We start from the raw sequence: 21,265 nt of genomic DNA on the forward strand, positions 1-21,265 counted from the left end.
TGCTGGCTCTAACACGATAATCTAAGCATTAATGTGAAAGTGAGAAGTGGTGTTTGCTGGAGCACAGATGTTTATCTGCAATACGTGTTGAGGAACTGGGAGGCACAAAACTGAGGTGTTATACATCAGCACTTGTGGGAGTGTAATTATAACAAGTTTACATAGGCTCCAGCAATTGTAAGATAGCAGACTGAGAAATATATAATTAAAAAGCTGACAAAAAACGACAACAGTTTGTGTTGAAAAGGAATGTATGTAAATATAAGGTTTTAACGAGTAGAAACCATAGACCCTTTGCAATTTTGGTTTTGGCGATTTTCGTTATGGTGCTACACGGTCAACTTTCCTGAAACTAAGTATTTGGGGAGTGAAGGAAATATCTGCACAGCAAAACTGTAAAATCCATTTGCACCTCAAATCCTATTGTGAGTATTTAAAGCTGACCACAGATGGGACTAATCTCGAGCAGCAAGACCTTTTTAATCGTCTAACATTTCAAGAAGTGTACAGTCTGTCGTTGTTTTAAACCATTTACAGAATCGTACGTGAGTTCAGTGATGCACTGGGTGACATCTAAACTGTGCTAGCAAGTTCTTGCCGGTTGCCTTCAGTGGCACTTTTATTTAATCAGAGGGTGCTTTTTTTTTGCTTGCACGTTTGGGTTGGTTACCCTGGTAATATTTCATTATTCCGCCCCCCCCCCCCCTTTCAGTACTTGGCTGGGTTCATGTTGACTTTGTTTAATCCTTTTCCACAGGCAAAGAGCCTGACGTCAGCTATCCTTTCTCTCTCTCTCTCTCGTGTTGAGCTCAGACTCACAAACCAGGGACAGACAGACAGAGAGCTCGGTACTAACAACAGGCAACACAGGACCTGGGACACCAATCTCGCCTTTGCAAGCTCACCAGGATGGGTAAGTGCAGATATGCACACTGAGGAAACGTTTGCACAATTTTGCTCTTTCTCTTGTGTGATTTTACGTGCATTCAGAATCCCACTGAAGTTTGAAGTCAGGATCTCCTCCCCCCCCTCCCCTTCTGAGCTGTCAAAAAAAAACTTGAGCAGGAACAGCCTTTTTAAAAAGACCGTTACCCGGGATTTTAAAGAAAAGAATATGTTGCGAGAATAATAATGTAACTTTATGTTGCTATTACCCCCGAAGCCTCCCCTTCTCCGCTCTCAGGGTTATGGTTCCAGTCAAGTTAATAGCAAAGTTTGGTCCCTCCCTTAGGGACGAGTGTGAAAGCAACATCTGGAACCCCTGGATTATACCTGACTGCAGAACCCACTGCAGAGCTTATTATTCACTTGAATTTTCAGGGAAATTCCTGACTGCATAAATGCAAGGGATGAAAACATTTCTAGCTGACTCCGCTTGTGTGTGGGATAAATGAGTCAGGCGGACTGGTATAAATATGCTGGCTGCATAGAGAGTGCAAGGATCCCTTTTGATTTAAAAGGGTCTTTCATCAAGCTCAACTCCATTCAAAAGTACCAAAACTTCAGATCAAGGAGTTTTTAAAAAAAATACTTTGTGACGCGTTTGGGAGAACTCGTTTGTAATCTTAAAAACAAAAAGTTTTTTTTGTGGGGGAACGTGTTTTTAATCAGTATCTGAAGCAGCTGTGATAGAACAGGATATGGTTTGTAAAAGATGTGTATGGCAAGATAACCTTAGATTACATAATTTGGGCACAGCTCTCATGCAGGACAATAGAGATCTGCATGAATACATAATTGGTGTTTGAATCAACAAGGGACCTTGTGTGGAAAAGGTTTGTAGATTGCCTCGTTAGGTTTGTTATTTTTGATCTAATGAATTTATTACTTAGCTGACAGAAACCATATGATGCTCTTGCCCCAGTTCCAAGTTCAGTTTAGTTTCAATTAAGCTGTAATGATTTGAGGAGCCTCTTTGTGGTCACAGTCTTCTTAGAGTGCCCCTTGCACTCATACAAAAACAGTGGTATACTGCTGTCAAGTTTATTTTTGGCAGTATTACTTGTTTGAGAATGTATTTAATCCTTAGCTACAAAACTTCCACAAAACTGTTTGTGAAGATTCTCTGGAGTCTGGTTGGGTAGAATATTTAATATTTGGACAGAACACGTTTTAAGGCAAGTTGGGGGAAAAATATCGTAATGTGACATGGGGAAAGAATCATTTTTAGGCATGTGGATAGCATATGGTGGGCAATATACATGCAATAACCTCCTTCAGGAGGAAATTGGATCATTTGAGGGAGTTCACAATTGCAGGCATATGGGAAAAGAGGGGGTGAATGGGCCAGAAAAATACCAGAACTACTCAGCAGGTCAGGCAAAAGCTGCCGGAAAAAGAAACAGAGTTAATGTTCCAGGTCAATGACCTTTTGCCTGAACTGGAAAAAGTTAGAGATGTAGTTTTAAGGGAGTACAGCAGGGAAAGGGGAGAGGAGGAAAAATACAGGAGGAAAGTCTGTGATGGCATGTGAGGAAGAAGGGATTAGATAACCAAAGGAGTGAAACTAACTGGAATGGTATTTGAAAGGGTTAGCACAGACTCAATGGGCTGAATGATGTTTTCCTGCACTGTACAATTCCATTCCATTTAATCTCCTAAAGTATGGGAGATACTGTCAAATTTGACAGAAACATATAAAACTTTATTTGTGCTATGTAACCTTACTTAGAATCATAGAGATGTACAGCACAGAAACAGATCCTTAGGTCTAACTCCTCCGTGCTGACCAGATATCGTAACCTAATCTAGTCCCATTTGCCAGCACTTGGCACATATCCCTCTAAACACTTCCTTTTCATGTACCCATCCAGATCCCTTTTAAATGCTGTCATAATACCAGCCTCCACCACTTTCTCTGCATTCCATACAAGCACCACCATCTGCTTGAAAATGTTGCCCCTTAAGTCCCTTTTAAATTGTTCCCCTCACACCCTAAACCTACACTCTAGTTCCGGATTCCCCCACCCCAGGGTAAAGACCTTATCTATTTCCTCTATCCATGCCCTTCATGACTTTATAAACCCTTATATGGTCATCCCTCAGCCTCCGACGCTCCAGGGGAAACAGCCCCAGCTTGTTCAGCCCCTCCCTATAGCTCAAACCCTCCAACCCTGGCAACATCCTTGTAAATCTCTTCTGAACCCTTTCAAGTTTCACAACATCCTTTCTATAGAGGGAGACCAGAATTACCCGCAATATTCCAAAAGTGGCCTAACCAATGTCCTGTACAACCGCAACATGATCTCCCAACTCCTGTTTTCAATGGTCTGTCCAATAAAGGAAAGCATACCAAATGCCTTCTTCACTGTGTATTTCACTGAAATAGAAATTTCAAAGTAGGATGAAGAACTAGAAATGGATTTTTGTTCCAGGTCCTCATAAGCCTCTCATTGTGGACCTGATGGCATAAAATCCTACATTATGGAAGAGAGCTATTTGGACAGTTGTGTCTGTGCTACCTCTTTGAGGGCGCTATCGAATTGGACCAACTCCTTTCTTCCTCCATAGTCCTACAACAATTTCTTTTTGAAGGATTTATTCATTTGACAGTTACTATTGAATCTGCTTTTCACACCTCTTTGGGCAATTCATTCCAGACCAGAACACTCATTTTCGAAAATAAAATCCCTTCATCTAACATTTCTGATTCTTTTGTCAACTATACTCTGTCCTTTCATCACCAACCCTCCATCGGAAACACTTTTTTTTAAAAAGAAAGCAAAGCAATGAAAACCTTTTGTCTTTTTGAATGTCTCTGTTCGATTTGTTTATAGAGTAATAATTGCCACTGCTGTTCTGTCCATCAAACCTCTGCTGGATCTCTGAAAAGCAATGCAGCCAATCTCATTTCCCTGATGTATCCCTGTAGCCTTGTACTTGTATTTATTTCTCTCATGCCTATTCAATTTTTGAAATAATTAATTGTCAGTGCTTCCACCAACCTTAGAGACAACAGATTCCAGGCACTGCCACATGCTGTGTATGTCTTGAATGTTGAGAGATTTATGTTGCATTATATTTCAAAAATAATTGCAGGCTAAAAATAGGTCCATCCAAGGGAATGTGGGTCAGGAGTAATGTACTTTATGGTTTTCCATATTTTAGCCTGAGTAACAAAAACCACAAAGAACCAGGTTCATGTTGAGACAGATGTTTTTAATTTTATTAACAAAACTACCTTAACATGGCTGCACCTCCACAGCGTTGCACACAGCCTGGGTTCTGTACTTGCTGTTGTTACTGTACATTTTATACACAGAGCTGACTGAGTGAAGATGTTACACTGACACCATGATACAGTGAGAATGTCTGAAACTTAGGCAGCAATGTTTATACTGGGATGTCACATGGTGTGATGTTATGTAGCTCTCTTAAAGATAAAGGCCTGTCTGGTCTGGAATTTACATTGAAACAGGTAATTAAATTTTAAAAAATTAAAATGTAACTAACATTATTTTAGCTACTCCATTAGACTTCGGTAACTCTTTCTCTTTGCAAAATATTCTGATTCATCTGCCCTCTTTTTCTCCTGAAATATTTGACTCCTTGATGAGATTCATTTCCATTGGTACTAGGGACCCTGCATTGCCTGAGCAAGGGTCTATTCTTTTGAACAGTTCTGTCAAGTAATTTGATACAAGTTTTTTTTTACAATTCTAAGAGGTAACCATTTCCATTGGCTAAAATGTCAATAAGTTATAGGTATATAAATTCAAGATTTTTGCCAAGGGACTGAGGAAGGAGGTTAGGGAGAAATGAAATATGGTGGATTGTTAGGATGTGGCATGTCTTATTAGAAGCCATGCTGATAACTAAGCCAGTAACAGTTCTTACAATAGCCTCATAATTTCACAAGATAAAACATGAGCAGAACCTTCTTTTAGGGAGTTGGTGAAGGCATGATGAGTTGAATAATTTCTTTTCTGACCAGTACTATGATTTTATAATTTTCTATAGGTATATCATGAATAAAAGGATGAGTATGGAAAGATTAGGGCCAATCAAGGAGAATAGTGGGAATTTGTGCGTGAAGTCCAAGGAGATAAGGGAAGCACTAAATGAATATTTTTCATCAGTATTCTCACTGGAAAAAGACAATGTTGTCAAAGAGAATACTGAGGTGCAGCCTACTAGACTAGATGTGATTGAGGTTCACAAGGAGGAGGTGTTAGCAATTTTAGAAAGTGTGAGAATAAATAAGCCGCCAGGGCTAGATGGGATTTATTCTAGGATTCTGTGAGAAGTCATGGAGGAGATTGAAGAGCTTTTGGCTTTGATCTTTATGTCCTCATTGTCTACAGGAATAATGCCAGAAGACTGGAGGAAAACAAAGTTGTCCCCTTGTTCAAGAAGGGGAGTAGAGACAACGCTGGTAATTAAAGACCAGTGACCCTTTTTTTGGTTGTGGGTAATGTGTTAGAAAAGGTTAGAAGAGATAGGACTTATAATCATCTAGAAAGGAATAAGTTGATTAGGGAGAAGCAGCACTATTTATTGAGGTCTTTGAGATGGTGACCAAACAGGTGGTTGAGGGTAAAGTGGTTGATGTAGTGTATTTGGATTTCAGTAAGGTGTTTGATAAGGTTCTCCACTGTAGGCTATTGCACAAAATATGGAGATGTGGGATTGAGGGTGCTTTAGTGGTTTGGATCAGTATTTGGCTAGCTGAAAGAAAACAAAGGGTGGTGGTTGATGGGAAATGTTCATCCTAGAGTTCGGTTACTAGTGGTGTACTGCATGGATCTGTTTTGGGGGCACTGGTGTTTGTCATTTTTTATAAATAACCTAGATGAGGATGTGGAAGGATGGGTTCGTAAATTTGCAGATTACACTAAGGTCGGTGGAGTTGTGGATAGTGCTGAAGGATGTTGCAGATTACAGACGTAGATAAGCTGCAGAGTTAGGCTGAGAGGCGACAAATGGAGTTTAATGTGGGAAAGTGGGAAGTGATTCACTTTGGAAGGAGCAACAGGATTAAAGACTATGGGCTAGTAGTAAGATTCTTGGTAGTGTAGATGAGCAAATAGATATCAGTGTTCAGGTCATAATTCCCTGAAAGTTGCCACCCAGGGTGATAGGGTTGTTCAGAAGACATACGGTGTGTTAGCTTTTATTGATAGAGTGATTGACTTTCAAAGCCACAAGGTCATGCAGCTATACAAAACTCTGGTGAGGCTGCACTTGGAGTACTGCGTATAGTTCTGGTCACCGCATTATAGGAAGGATGTGAAAGCTTTGGAAAGGGTTCAGAGGAGATTAACTAGGATGTTGCCGTTATGGAGGGAAAGTCTTATCAGGAAAAGCTGAGGGACTTGAGGCTGTTTTCATTATAGAGAAGAAGGTTGAGAGGTGACTTAATTGAGACATACAAGATAATCATAGGGTTAGATTGGTTGGATAGTGAGAGCCTTTTTCCTCATATGATGACTGGCATGAGGGGACATAGCTTTAAATTGAGGGGTGATAGATATAGGAGAAAGTGAGGACTGCAGATGCTGGAGATCAGAGCTGAAAAATGTGTTGCTGGAAAAGCGCAGCAGGTCAGGCAGCATCAAAGGAGCAGGAGAATCGAAGTTTCGGGCATAAGCCTAGATATAGGACAGATGTCAAAGGTGGTTTCTTTACTCAGAGAGTAATGGGGCGTGGAACGCCCTGCCTGCAACAGTAGTAGACTTGCCAACTTTAAGGGCATTTAATGGTCATAGGATAAACATGTGGATGAAAATGGAATAGAGTAGGATAGATGGGCTTCAGATTGGTTCCACAGGTTGGTGCAGTATTGAGGGCCGAAGAGCCAGTACAGCGCAGTACTGGCCCTATGTTCGATCTATAAGTTTGACATGTGGCAACAAGGTAGAGTCTTAACCTCCCTTTTCCTAATGTGCATGTGTACTCTTCCTGATGGAATCATGGGAAAAATGTTGAGAGGCCTCTGGCTGATTTTCCACTCCATAATCCAAATACTTAAGAGAAAATTGTTATCATCCATTGTCGTATAGGGACTCAAAACTGCAATCTTCCATGTATGTGTGATATAGTAAACATACTGACAAGGTAGGGAGTAAGATTATATTTATCATGAAGAATATTTTTCTTTGTTCTTTAATGGGATATAGTGTCACTAACCAAGCCAACATTTCTTGCCCATTTGAAACCACCCTTGAACTGAGTTCATAGATCAGTTGAGAGTTTGTCATGTAGCGTTGGGTCTACAGTCCATATAGGTTCGATCAGGTAAGGATATCAAATTTCCTTCCTCAAAAGACATTAGTCAACCATTTTGGTTTTTCCAACCATCAGTGCTAGTTGTTATGGTCACCATCGTTACTGACTAGTATTATATTATATGTTAATTGAATTTGAAGTCAGGAATTTCAAACAGCAGATATTCTAACTTTTGTGGTGATGGAGAGAAAATTGATCCAGTACAGAATTTATTGACTAGTTTCTGCTTTGTCCTCTACTAATTCAAAGCAAGCTGTCATATCGATGATTTTATTTCATGTTGCTTTGAGCTATGGTCTCTTTTCTTGCTGTAGTAAAACACTTTTGTTTGAATGCCCCAACTAAGATCAGGAGCTTGAGGTGTTTAAAGTTGTCAGTGGAGAACACAACCTATTCTTCTCCTGTGTTAAGGCACCTTGACAAATCAGTATGCTGCAATCTTGGTCCTTCTTTGAAATTTATTGACCCAAAGCACAGTCAGGTCACATAAGTGCCCGAAGGCCAGTCAATGGAAGTGCTTTGTGGCTGGTTTAATGATTGGGATCAGTAAGTGGGGGAGTATGTCTATATAATCAAATGATAGAGGATAACAGTCAAAGGCTGACTGACTTGATAATTTACTTGCGGCTTATTCCATCATCAGTTCAGATCAAACAAATGTAAATCACATCTTGAAGCAACTCATTTCCAGAATCGACTTTCATTCTGTTTGATGATTGGTTGAAAGTGTATCTATAGTAAAATAGTAGTGGATGTATAAAACAGAATAAGTGCAGCCCAAACCCAAAGTTACACTTCCAAGAGGAGTGGAAAGGGGCAACTTTGCATTACTTTGCTTCAGAGTCAGTTTGAACCTTGGCAGTTGACTTCCTGGAAGTTATTGTTAGTTTGAAACTAAGGCTGCTTTGCTTAGTCAGTGATGCGAATGGCCTTTAAATGAATCAATTTTAATTGTAAGTAGGACCCAAGTTAGTAAACAAATTTTAGAGGAGTTGCTATTAAATCTATTGTTTTCTAACAGTGCTGTCGTCTCAACAATATTATAGTTTCCATGAAATGCCAGCAGTATTACATTGTAGTAGAACTGTCATTTGTCTATGAATGTAGAATGTGTAGCTGTCATTCGGAATCAAATTTATATCTTATACTTCTTTTTCTGTTGGTTGCATTTCCAGACATTGTAGCAGTCTTCACTGGTTGGTGTCTAGCCAGCTTGAAGCACAATATGATTCTGGAGGTGTGTATTAGGAGATCATGAGGGAATCGTGGTGCTGTTTCACTTGAGCTATCTACGTCGTAGAGTTAAATCCACCATCTATGCGCTGCCCCTGTGTATGTTCATAAACAACAGCACCATTTACCAACTGCATTTGACCTCTCAAAAGCATGTTGTGCTATATGGGCATAAAAGTGATCAATTGCTAGTTGGCTTGTACTTGGAAAAGATTGTGTTACCTTGATTTCCTGCACATATTTTAGAAGTCTTTTATTGAAAGCTCACTTTTCCACAGTGGTAAGCATTTAGCCAACTTCCAATCAACTTTTATCAGGTTTTCACAGAGTCCTTTTTGTTGATTGCCCAATTCCGAGTTCTTATGGCTGTGTATGGGGTTTTATCCGGTGGTCGTCCTTATCTGTGGTTTTTGTGGGTTGGAAGGCCTAAGTATGATTTGTAACCTAACAGACTGTAAGTGTGGGATTAAGATAAAAGTTTAGTTGCATGATACAAGTTTACATAAATCAAGACTGTTTGCCGTATATCTCTTTCAGATATGGTAATGCCATTACATGATTCATGACTGAAATATTACTGGAGAGCCAAGCATCTGTTCACATATTCAGAGTCTGATGGCCAGCCATTATTCACATAACAGCATCAACATTATTCTGTTTTTCATCTATACCATCCATGTCCGATGCAATTGTTTAACTCCTTTATTTTGCAGTTTTGACTAATCCCACAAAAATATAACAAATTTGAAAAATAGTGTTCTTGCCAACAAAATTAAACTGATGGAAAGGCCTTCAGCTATTTTCAGACACTTATTGCACTGATGAAGGACAGTGTCATGTGCAGAGCATATAATTTGTGACCAATTGAAAACAGTCTAGTTTGTAATCCAAGTCAGAAAGATATGTGGTAGCTCAAGGACTGCAGTTAACATCTTGCACTATGCTACAATCGGACCTCGGACAAGGTTCCCCAGGTTATGACGGTTACATTTAGAATACCCAAATTGTGAAGCTCCCAGATAAGGGCGGATGAACTGCACCACCACCCCTTTCATTATGTACTAGCTCCCTGAGCTAATTGCATCATACTGAGTTCCCACCCTTGTGGATACCTTTCTCACGGAACAAACGTATCTCTTTCAAAATGAGCCAATTTTACTGGTTTTCCTTGATTTAACAAGAGTCTGTTGAATTAGTTACTAAATGTGAGACTACAAATGTGAAATGAGTCTGAAAAAATTATAAAACTTAGAAAGTGTAAATGTCACCAGTTGATTTTGATATTCTTGACCTTGCAATTTAGTTGGAATTCTTCTGTCCTGTTTCCTTGTAATGATGGCAGCCTGGCAGCACTCCGAGCAAGAGGGTTCTTTACTTGCAACACAGAGGTGACTGGTTGGCAGTTCAGCAATGTGACCTGCACAGCGCACTAATGCTTGAGCCCAGGCTAAGGCATGCAAATAACTCGGTCCACTGGCACGTGCAAGCACTTCGACTTATAGCTTCTTCCACCAGCATGCAGAAGCTAAAGTTGAACTAGCTACTAAGTCTTGTTATTCCTGAAAGGGGAACGTCTCAAAACATGTCTATCACTCAGGCTGCTTTTTCTCCCTTTGTGTTCACAGTGTGGGAGAACTCCCAGAAGATTGCAGTTTAGTTTGACATGCATTTTCCTCATTTAAGGCCATCTCTTTGAAGCTTCCTAGATACTTCATTCTCTGTGACATTCCAGAATGCCTCACTTCAGACAGCCATTAAAATTGCATCTATAGTCACCTTTTGGCTGTATGTCCTGATTTTAAGTAAAAATCACATAATTATAAGTTCAAGCTGAACTACTCCAGGTTTCTTCTGCTGTCATGGTAACTACTTAATACAAAGAGGATTATAAGCAAGATGAACTAAGGGCATAGATTGACCAATGGAACTATGTGGTCCACTACTTTTTGTCATTTATATAAATGGTTTGGATGTGAATATAGGAGACATGGTTAATATATTTGCAGATGACATCAAAATGGGAGGTGGTGTGTCCAGGGAAGAAGGTTATCTCCAAGTACAATGGAACCTTAATCAGATGGGCCAATGGGCTGAGGAGTGGCAGATGGAGATTACTTAGATAAATGTGAGGTGCTGCATTTTGGAAAAACAAATCAGGGCAGAACTTATGCACTTAACAGTAGGGTCCTGGGGAGTGTTGCTGAACAAAGAGACCTAAGGGTGCAAGTCCATAGTCGCTTTAAAGTGGAGTCACAGATAGGCAGAGTGGTGAAGAAGGTGTTTGGCAAGCTTGCCTTCATTGGTCAGAACACTGAGTATGGGAGTTGGGGTGTCATGTTCGGAACATCGATGAAATCACTTTTAGAATACTGCTTACAACTCTGGTTGCCTGCTGTAGGAAAGATGTTGTGAAATCGTTCAGAAAAGATTTACAAGGATGTTGCCACCTTTCACAATGAGTGGTAAGGGTAAAGCTGGGAATGACAGACCAGTGAATCTCAATTCAATGGTCGGGAAACTATTAGAGAAAATTCAGAAGGAAGGAACTAATTTCCATTTGGAGAGGCAAGGTTTGATCAGGGAGAGCCTAGATGGTTTTGGCAGAGGGAGGTTGTGCCTAACAAATGTGATTGAATTTTTCAAGGTGACCAGGCGTATAGGTGAGGGAGTGAAGTTGATGTGGTTTGTGGATTTTAGCAAAGCCTTTGATAAGGTCCCATGTGGGAGACCGATAAAGAAGGTAAAGGCACATGGCATTCAGGGTAATTTGGCAAGTTGGAACCAAAATTGGCTGAGTGGTTGGAGACAGAGATGTTTGTTATACTGGAACCCAGCATCTCGTGGCATATCACAAGTGTTGGGTGGCTTATCATTTGTCATATATATAAATGATTTAGAAAATGTGGGGTTGATGACAAGTAAGTTTGCAGATGACTTGAAGGTTGGCCAGGTGTTTGTCAGTGGGGAAGAAAGTCTTAGGTTAGAAGAGGAAAGAAGCTATTTGTCAGATGGGCAGATCAGTAGTAGATGGAATTTAACCTTGATAAGTATGAAGCGATGCACTTTGGAAGAAGTAACAAGACCAGCATGTACTCAATAAATGACAAACCACTAAGGAAGTTCAAAGGAACAGAGAGGTCTTGGGTTGTTTGTCCACAGATATCTGAAAGTGGCAGGACAGATTAATGAGGTCTTTAAGAAGGCATACGCCTTTTTCAGTCCAGGCATAGATTATAAGAGGAGGGAGGTTATGTTGGAGCTATACGGGACTTTGGTTAGGCCACAGCTGGAGTAGTGTGTGCAATTCTGGTCACTGCACTGTTGGAAGGATGTGATTGCAGTGAAAGGGGTACAGAGGAGACTCACCAGAATGTTGACTGGGATGGAGCACCTAGGCAATGATGAAAGGCTGGATAAGATTGGATTGTTTTCTTTAGTGAAGAGAAGGCTGATTGGGGATTGTTTGCAGCATATAAGGTTATGAGGGGATGTTTTTTAATAAACCTGTTAAGAAATATTATTGCGTATCTCTGAAGCATGTAGGACTTGATCCCAAGCCTCCTGACTCAGAGGTTGGAACACTACAGCTGTACCACAAGGTTACGAGGGTAATGGACAACGTGTGCAGAAAGCAACTGTCCCCTTAAAGTTGAAGGGTCAGTATCAAGGGGACATTATTTTAAAGTGAAAAGCAGGAACCTCAGAAGGAATTTAAGGAAATGTTTTTTCACTGGACAGTGGACAGTGGTGGGAATCTGGAATGCACTGATTGTTGAAGCAGGAAACCACACAAACTTTTTAAAAAGTCCTTGGATGAGCTCTTGAAGTGTCAGAACATTCAAGGCTATGGGCTGCAAAATGGGACTAATGTAACTTTAGCCATTTTTGTCATTTTGACATGATGGGCTAAAGCACCTGCTCTGTATTGTATGATTCGATGAATTAGCTTGGGTTTCATTGTCCATTAATTGTGTTTGTAGTTCAGCAGAAAAATATTCAGTAGCCCTGTTGGATTCTTAGTTAATGTTCACTAACCACAAAGAAATGAGCAAAAATATACACCCAGCTATATTGTTTTGTTACACCACTGAGAGATAAATGCAGATTTGATTATTTTCCATTGTTGTTAGCATATCTAGTTTTATTTAGGGTAGTCCATGAATTTCAGAGTGCTTCATTTGGAGGAAAATATTTGCATGGCAAGAGTAAAACTTCTGCAAACAAGTGTGTCTTTACTATCTGGAGATGCTCACCATCTCGGGATGAGATGACTAAGTTTCTCCAAAAGGTAACAAAATGTTAGCTATGTTACAACAACAGGTAAGAACCATAAAGTGCTAAGGATGGTTTTAGATCTTAATCCCAATAGGCTTTTCTTTTAAGAAAGAGAGTTGTTATAACCAAAAATGATTGTTATATCAATTCAATGGCTTTCTAGGCACACTCAAATAGCTGACGTGTCCAATAACCTTCAAACAGAGTGGATGGTGATCTCTTGATCCACAAGATAACTAGATACCTCTGACCCTGCACTCAACAGCCAGCTGCCTCCTGTGGATTATATCTCAAACTACATATTTTTTTCCCTCTGAAGAAGCAACAAGGATAGAAGATGAAAAAAAAAGTCTCATTTCTGCTGGAGTGGATTAGTGGGACTGAATGCTTTATGTACCATCCTGGATTTGAGTGGTAGCCATGAAGGTCACAGTCAAAGGACTATGTGAGTTGCCCCTGTATTGCACATAAAGGAAAATCATCTCACCCAGACTGCTGCAAACAACTTTAGAGAAGTCAAGGCAACCTGTCTGCGAAACCAAGAATATCAAATTTTCAGTTCCACTGTCTTTGTTAACTCTACTGGTGTAACCCAGAAATGACTGCATTGTCACTTTATCTGCTCTTTGTGATCAATTCAGAGACTGAGCTGTATAATTATTTTTGGTTTTAATATCTTGGATTGCTTCTTATTCCTAGCTTGTGTGTATGTAGGTTGCACCGCTAATTCTTCTCGCATTTAGTAATTAATAATTGTTAATTCAAAAAAATCTGGTTAAATTGACTTCCTTTAAAGTATAAGTTCTTTTAGTCCAAGGAAAGGGATACCTTTTTAAATTAACCTTGTTGCGACCCATCAAGGGGACATCTGGCTCTAGTCACAGCATCTTTACCAAATTTGCATAATATTTTAACAACATTGTTTCTTGTAGATTCTAAGCTTCATTTCTGATACAACTTCCACTTGGCAAACTGCTAAATCGTTTAGTTGACTGCTGTGCAAATTCTTTAGTGTTGCTCCATCTTCTCTACACGTCTTTGTTGAAATAATAAGAGTTTGATGAGTAGTTGTCATAGGCAACAGGAATAATATGGAGGAAAATGTTTGAACAGCTCATAGAAAACTGAGGTGAGAAAAGATCTGCTTACTTGATTGAGTCAACAAGGCATGAATTATTTTGCAAGTTTGAGAACCTTTAATAACCATGCAGTTTGCTAATGTAGGATTTGTCATGATGTGCTGGACTATGTAAAAGCATGTTCTGGACCGTCATGGCTGACAAGGTGTTAAGTTGGATAGAAGCACAAATTAGTTCTCTCACCCTTAAATGGCACAAAATGCTTACTAGTGATACAAATGGTTTCTTCTTCCTTAATGACAGAAACGATCTTTTATGGCTAGGTGGTTCTGGGAAATAAATAAAAGATTTTAGTTTATATGGCCTCTTCTGCCACCACCAGCACAGACTTGACTTTTTTTTGTCAACAAAACTTACTTTTTCACTCTCTTTTTTTTCCTCATGTTTAATCCTGTTGTCCTTTCCAGCCATCGCTCAACTTAGTGGAGACTGCCATTTAGCTTTCTGAGATTGATTCCTCATTCATCTGACTGACAATCTCATTGCTATACTGGGTGCAGGAGGGTCAATCTGCTTCACTTGCTATGATAAGACCTTGTTCTGGCATTGGTCGAAAGACAACCTTGCTAAAATCATCGTGACCCTATACTTGAATATTCCTGACAACATAAGATACTAGACATGTTTGTCTTGAGAGAATAGTATTTTATGACAAGACAAGAAAATTTAAATCTGTTGATTGATACTTTTTAGCTATTTGTCAGCACCCGGCAACATAGGACTTCTATTGGCAGCAGTGCCTCCACATCTGTATTGTGATCAAATAGTATGATTGCAATGGCCACAAATATATGATGATACTGCTGTATCATTACCAGATAATTATAACAATGACAGAACTTGCCCCATTGTTTAGGGAGCAAATGCACATTATGCAATCGCTCCCAGAGAACACAAGACAATGGCATTTGTGTTTAGAGCTGGCACTAGTAACAGGAGCTGACCTCCTACAAAGACTCACGTTCGTAAACTTGGAAATGTAGTGTTGAGGGCGTATAAATGGAAAATAGTTGTGCAGAAAATAATGTTGTATGGACGGTCTTCCTTTTTACATTGTTGGTTTCAGCAGTAAGGTTTGTGATATTGATAGAATTATTACTAACAATTGACTTTTTCACTACTCTGAAAGATGCAGCATATGTCTCAGCAAGAGGAATGCAGTTGTCTGTGTTAAAAGTGGTTCTGTGCAGTGCGCTTGCATTATATTAATTGAAGTTTAATTTCAAGAAACTTCTCCTGTCTACTTGTCCAGCTGTATTTTTTCATACAGCAGAGCCTTGTTTGTCTTAAACCATGGAGATTGAGAATATTTTCAAGCTGTGCATTATTATGATTTTAAAAAAAACACGAAAAACGCAGTGATGGTTGATGTAATGTATTTGGTGGTATCCAGTTATTCTATCTAGTTATTACATTTAGTACTTGATATGTTTGAACTCTGGGCCCAAATTCAAATGTTATTTGCACTTTGCATCAATTCTTATCAAAGGGACCTCATTGAAAAGTGGCACAGAGTGACATTTCCCATTACATTCTGTGGGTCTATAGGATCAGTTCCCTATGTCTCTGACTTCTGCATTTCTATTGTGCAGCCATACAGAAGCTGTAGCCTTCTAATATGAATTCAATCCATGGAGCTAGTGGGAAGGGAAAAGCTACTAGCAGCACACAGCTCAGTTGTCATCTAACAGCACTACGTTAGCTCAGACACTGCCTGTGAATGTAGTATTTGTTTATAATAGTTAACTGTAATAAGCACTTGGCTTCCTCCATATCACACTACCCACGTACAGTTCCTTATATTACAAGAGATCATAAACATTGCTACGACAAATAAAATACCCTCCTGGAGGTCTGTAGAAGTTTATAAAATCATGAGGTGCATTGGTTAGGTGAATAGCAAAGGTCATTCCCCTAACCTGGAGGGAGTTCAAAACGAGGGGGCATATTTTATTTAAGGTGAGAGGAGAAAGATTTGAAAAGGACATGAGGGACAACTTTTTGGCATTGAGAGTGGTTAGTGTGTGGAATGAACTGCCAGAGGAAGAGGTGAATACAGGTACTATCACAAAGCTTAAAAGGTATTTGGATAAGTGCATGGATAGGAAAGGTTTGGAGCCATATGGGCCAAACACAGGCAAGTGGCACTAATTTAGTTTGGGAACATGGTCAGTGTAAACTAGATAGACCGAAGGGTCTTTTTCCGTGCTTTGACTTTCTAACTGTGGCAGTGGATGGCTGTGTAAAAGGCTCAAGATTGATGGTGGACATCTGGAGAATATTTTGAAGAATCCATTGGACGTTTATTACAGCTTACTGTTGAAGACAAACATTATATTCACAGGCATGTCAAGGCTGCCATTAAGCCATCTGGCTACAAATGAGCAGTATGCTGCTAGCAGCATGTCATGCTTCAACTGATCCTGGGATAAGATGGAATATAAAACATTATACCACCATTCAGATGTTCTGATTGTGCTTGTATAATCAGCATGTCTTCTAAAGTTATGCAGACATACTTTTGCATTATGTCTCATGGTCAGTAACATTGGAACAGGCTTTGAGCAGGTCGCATACAGAATGGAAGCTGAGTGGGCAAGTTGGGTACTTAGGACAGAATCTCCTGATTTGGTCAGTGGTCAGGAACAGGAAGGTGTGACTGTGTGTGAGGTAGATAAGGGGACCAAGTTAGCAGGACCTTCGCCTCTACAATTGTACAATATTTGAGGTTCTTGTAGTCTGTTTGAATGGGAGTGGAGACTTGATTATTGCTGTACATAAAAATAAACTCAAGATACTAGCAAGTTTTGAGAAGATTTGTAGCTCAGGTTGAGGTTCTTCATGTAGGTTTGTTCACTGAGCTGGAAGGTTCAGTTTCAGATGTTTCATCGCCATTCTACATAACATGATTAGTGAGCCTCTGGATGAAGCACTGGTGGTGTGGCCCACTTTTTATTTACGTGTTTATGTTCCCTTGGGCTAGTTTTGGCATTTCCTGTGGTGATACAATTTCCTGGGGTAATGTCATTTGCTTCTTTTTCTCAGGTGGTCGTAAATGTGATCCAAGTCAATATGTTTGTTGGTAGAGTTCTGGTTGGAATGCCATGCTTCTAGGAATTCTCACACCTGTCTCTGTTTGGCTTGTCCTAGGATGGATGCATTGTCCTAGTCGAAGTGGTGTTCTTCCTCGTCTGTATGTAACACTACATTGGACAAACAGATAGAAAACTAACCACAAAACAACATGACCCACTTTCATTAGTATCTTTAAATACAGATAAGGAAGGACACCACTTCGACTGGGAAAACACATTCATCCTAGGACAAACCAAACAGAGACAAGCATGAGAATTCCGAGAGGCGTGGCATTCCAAACCTTCCAGCTCAGAGAGCAAACCAACATCCAGAACTCAAGGTACTCTGTCAAGCATAGTTAAAGGGAAGCTATGTTTAACCAATTTATTGGCATTATTTGAATTGTATTATAGATAAAGGAGACCTCCTATATTTGGATTTTCAGAAGGCAATTGTTAATGTGTTACATCAAAGATGATTGTGGAAAATAAAAACTTCTGGTGTAGAGGATGATCTATTAGCATGGATCAAAGATTGACTGGCCAGCAGAAAATGGAGTGTGAAGTCTTTGTCTCATTGCTAGGATATGACAAGTATAATTCTGTAGGGATTTGTGTTGGCTACTCAATTTTTTTAGAATCTACATAAATTTTTTTGAGGGGACTGAAAGCACAGTAATTAAATTTCAGATATCAAGATAAGAAAGTGTATTGGTTAGAAAACATAAGGAGCAAACATAGTGCCATGGGATCTTTTACACACCCAAATAGGTATGCATAAATGAAGATATGGCACCTCTGAACCTACATTTCTTTTTTTTCTGTCTCTCAGTGGGGACTCCAAGGTCAATCCATGGTATTGTCTTCTGTAAGCAGAAAACAATTTGTTGGCAGCCCCATCCGCACGCATGGATCCTCTATGCAGCGATGCAACTTAGAGTGAATGTTGCCTCTGGCAGTGTAACACTCCCTCAGTACTGCTCTGCAGTCTCAGTGTAGACATTTAGCCTCACATCCTGGCCTGCAGTGAGATTGGAATCCAGAAACATGTGATGTAGAGGTGAGAGTGCTGTCAACTGAGCTACACCTGGAAAAGACAATGATTGAAGTTGAAAATCATCTCTCATTACCATGCAAAGTCTGCAAAATAATTGCAGGTCCCTCCGAAACTGAGATCACTAGGAACAAAGCTCTTTTTTTGCTCAGAGTGGTGATGCCACGAAGGTAACAGTAGATGCACTGGAATTGGTCTAAGTTCTCCAACAAACATTTTTCTTTGCTTTCACAGGATTTTGCCATTCATGCATTATTTTTGTCTCTTGCAAAGAGCCATCATGTGTGAATAGACAGAGTGACCTTCAAAAGGGAGCTAGCTAAGCAATTGAAGAAAAAATAAATGGAGAGGTTATGGGGAAAGACGAGTGGGACTCGTGGGTTGCTGTTGTGGAGAACTGACATGGATGCCGTGGGCCAAATGGCCCCATTCTGTGCTGTAACCTTTCCACGAACCTACCAGTCTAAATTTTTTCATCGTTCAAAGTGGTTGAGAAATTCCTTCACTGGGACCTCCTCGAAGGTGGTTTCCTTTATGTAAGAGCTTTCAGTTGGGGAATAGTGCCAGCAGAAACTCTTAATCGACCAGTTATTTGCAGTGGAACAACAAGTGCCTGTGTGTAGCATGGCGAATGACGAGACTATTTGTCCATTACATAGGTTACCTCTATAACCCTGGGGAATGTGGTTTGAATTAACTTCCTATTTTACATTTGAGCATGGGTATTCCAAGATGACAAATTACAACCAATTGCTGGAGCACTCTACAATAGTATAACATACCCTCTGAAATACTTTTAAAATAGTGCACCCAATCTATCACTGTCTAAAAATCTTTTTAAAAATGTTTTTAAATTCAAGTTGGTCAACTATAAACTTGAAAGTATTATCTCTGTTTGTTTGGTCAGTGCCTATATGTTGCTATGTTTATCTTGATGACCATGAAGCTGCTCATGAGGCCCTGTTGCTATTGATAGCCAATTAGATTATCCTCAAACACATCAGATATATTCTGCTGGAAGATTATGCTGTCTGGTTAGATTCCTTGTGCCACCTTTGCACAATAAGCTTCTTCTCATTTAATTTGGAATTTTAAGCAATTTAAGTTTAACCTAGTGCTGTCATCTGTTTAATCAGATAAATAGAATGGGCAAGGAGGAAGGAATTTGTATGGTCTAAAACAATTTTAAAGACACTTTCACATCTGGCTACTCTGTTCAGCTGCAGCTCCTGGGTTTAGAATCACAAAATGTTTGCAGTATAGAAGGAAGCAGTTTTGCCTGTTGTCTCTCCTGCTGACTGTCTGCAGGAGCAACCCAGCAAATCACAAGCCACGCCCCCCCGACCAAACATCTTTATAGCTCTCAAAACCTTCTCCGCTTTCTGATGTATGCAATTTGTGAAGGTCATGACTGACCCTGCCTCGACCTACACACACAGGCAGGGTGTTCTAAATCCTGGCCACTTCTGTTTTCCCTAAAAAAAAAGATTTTCCTCACGTTGCCTCTTTTTGCCAATTATTTAAAGATGGTGTGGTCTCTTTTTCAAGACTGTTCTGCAATATGGAAGGTTTCTCACTCTCTCTCTCTCTCTCTCTCTCTCTACCCCTCTCTCTCTCACTCTTTCTCTCTACCTCTCTCTCTCTCTCCTCTGCATGGCTCACTTGCAAGACCCTGAACATCATGAGCACCAAGCCCTGATACAGTGCTTGGACTGTGAGCCCTGGAGCAGGCAGCGAGTTCCAGGCGGATTCCGGTGCGGGAGAGGTAGTTGTGGCAGTTACCAGGGAGCAGCTGAGTACTGTATACCTAGGTACTTGTACCTAAGAAGTCACCATAAGAAGGCAGACATTGTAAAAGCCTTCCACTGTACTCCTACAATGACAATAAAAAGGATAAAGTATTTTGAAAGTCATCTTAAGCATTGGGATTTTAGTTGTGACCTTCTGCTGCTTATTGCTGTCTAGCTGTTTGAATGGGCATGATGGTGGGATCCAATTGTAGATACAATTTTTCTTTTTGAATGGAAGATTAGGGCCTGTAGCTATGATGGAACTGGGGACGGTTTGTTGCAATAGGTTAAGTGTGTCCCCTTGCCTGGATGGTTCTCTTGTCACTGCTGTCTTGCAACGTTTGGTTATTTTCTGGGTGAGGTGCAGAAAGAGAGATATTGGGCATTGAAAGCTGGGACATACTGTCAGCTGTGGGTTTAGGTATGAAATGTAGGCTACGATACCAACACCTGGAAGGGCAATAGCAGATACCAACCTGGCACAACAGAGAATTAAGCACCAGAGGGAGTAGAGGGACTCCTTCGACGGGTGTTAAGATAGAACGTGTCTCAAAATTACCCTGTTCACCTCTTCATCACCAATAGCAGCTGAGGACATGATAATTTTTGATTTCTTCTCTTTTTCTCCTTGACAAACAAAATTCTCCCATTTTGAAATCAAATGAGAACTGATTGTGTGTGCCCCACCACTGTTCCTGAGCGTAGAATTGCAAAGGAAGGCAGTCTGTTCCTGTCTTTTGCTTCTAATTTCCAGTTCTTGTACACGGAATCTCAGTGAGCATTCCGGGGCAGTATTCCACCCTCAGGTGAACATAGAAGATCCCATACACTGTTTTGATGAAGAGCAGTGGAGCCCTTGCACATTACTTTCTCTACACTGATTCAAAAACACATTATCTGCTCAGAATCATATTTGCTTTTCGTGAAAGCTTGTTGTGTACCAGCTGGCTACATTATTTCCTATGGTCTTACAGTAACCACAACTCAAAGATAATTTATGGGCTGTGTGGTGCTTTGCTATATTCCTTAGCTATTCAAAGGCGCCATCTAATTGCAAGTTCTTACTGCTTTGCATATATCCTGCAAATTGTCCCTTTCCTGGTTCTTGCTGGACCTTTGGCCATTGTGTGTTACACATATGCACCGCACCAGACCCGACTCGCCAAGGCAGATCTGAAATTACTACAAAATGCTAGTGTGCTGAAGTGTTTTTGTACACTTTCTCTTTTAAAGGCGGGGGGGTTTGTTTTGTCAGAGAATGATCTAGCAATGGAAAAGCATGTGATAATTCAAACCCAAACTGCAAAACACAAAATGTCTTGTTGCACCACCTACCAGCTTGTTCAGATGTTCAATGTGAATTGAATGAAATCTTTGTTTTAAAGATTATATTGCATTGTTGGCCCACACTTGTTACCGGTTGTGTTCTAGCAAAAGAGATAAATCAGCATAAATGTTCTATATTTATCCTTC

At 40.1% G+C, this 21,265-nt stretch overlaps 1 protein-coding gene across 2 annotated transcripts in view; it reads left to right on the forward strand.

The window, feature by feature from the left end:
- The first annotated feature begins 813 nt into the window (after positions 1-813).
- LOC132821010 (proteolipid protein DM gamma) overlaps positions 814-21,265 on the forward strand; it is a 195,307-nt gene continuing 174,855 nt past the window's right edge. For both annotated transcript variants that reach the window (XM_060833479.1, XM_060833480.1), the window contains exon 1: positions 814-913. In XM_060833479.1, the coding sequence (XP_060689462.1) occupies positions 910-913 (4 nt within the window). In that variant the 5' untranslated portion in view covers positions 814-909. The remainder of the gene's footprint in view (positions 914-21,265) is intronic.

The sequence above is a fragment of the Hemiscyllium ocellatum genome, chromosome 12, assembly GCF_020745735.1.
Source record: "Hemiscyllium ocellatum isolate sHemOce1 chromosome 12, sHemOce1.pat.X.cur, whole genome shotgun sequence".
Classification (NCBI taxonomy): domain Eukaryota; kingdom Metazoa; phylum Chordata; class Chondrichthyes; order Orectolobiformes; family Hemiscylliidae; genus Hemiscyllium; species Hemiscyllium ocellatum.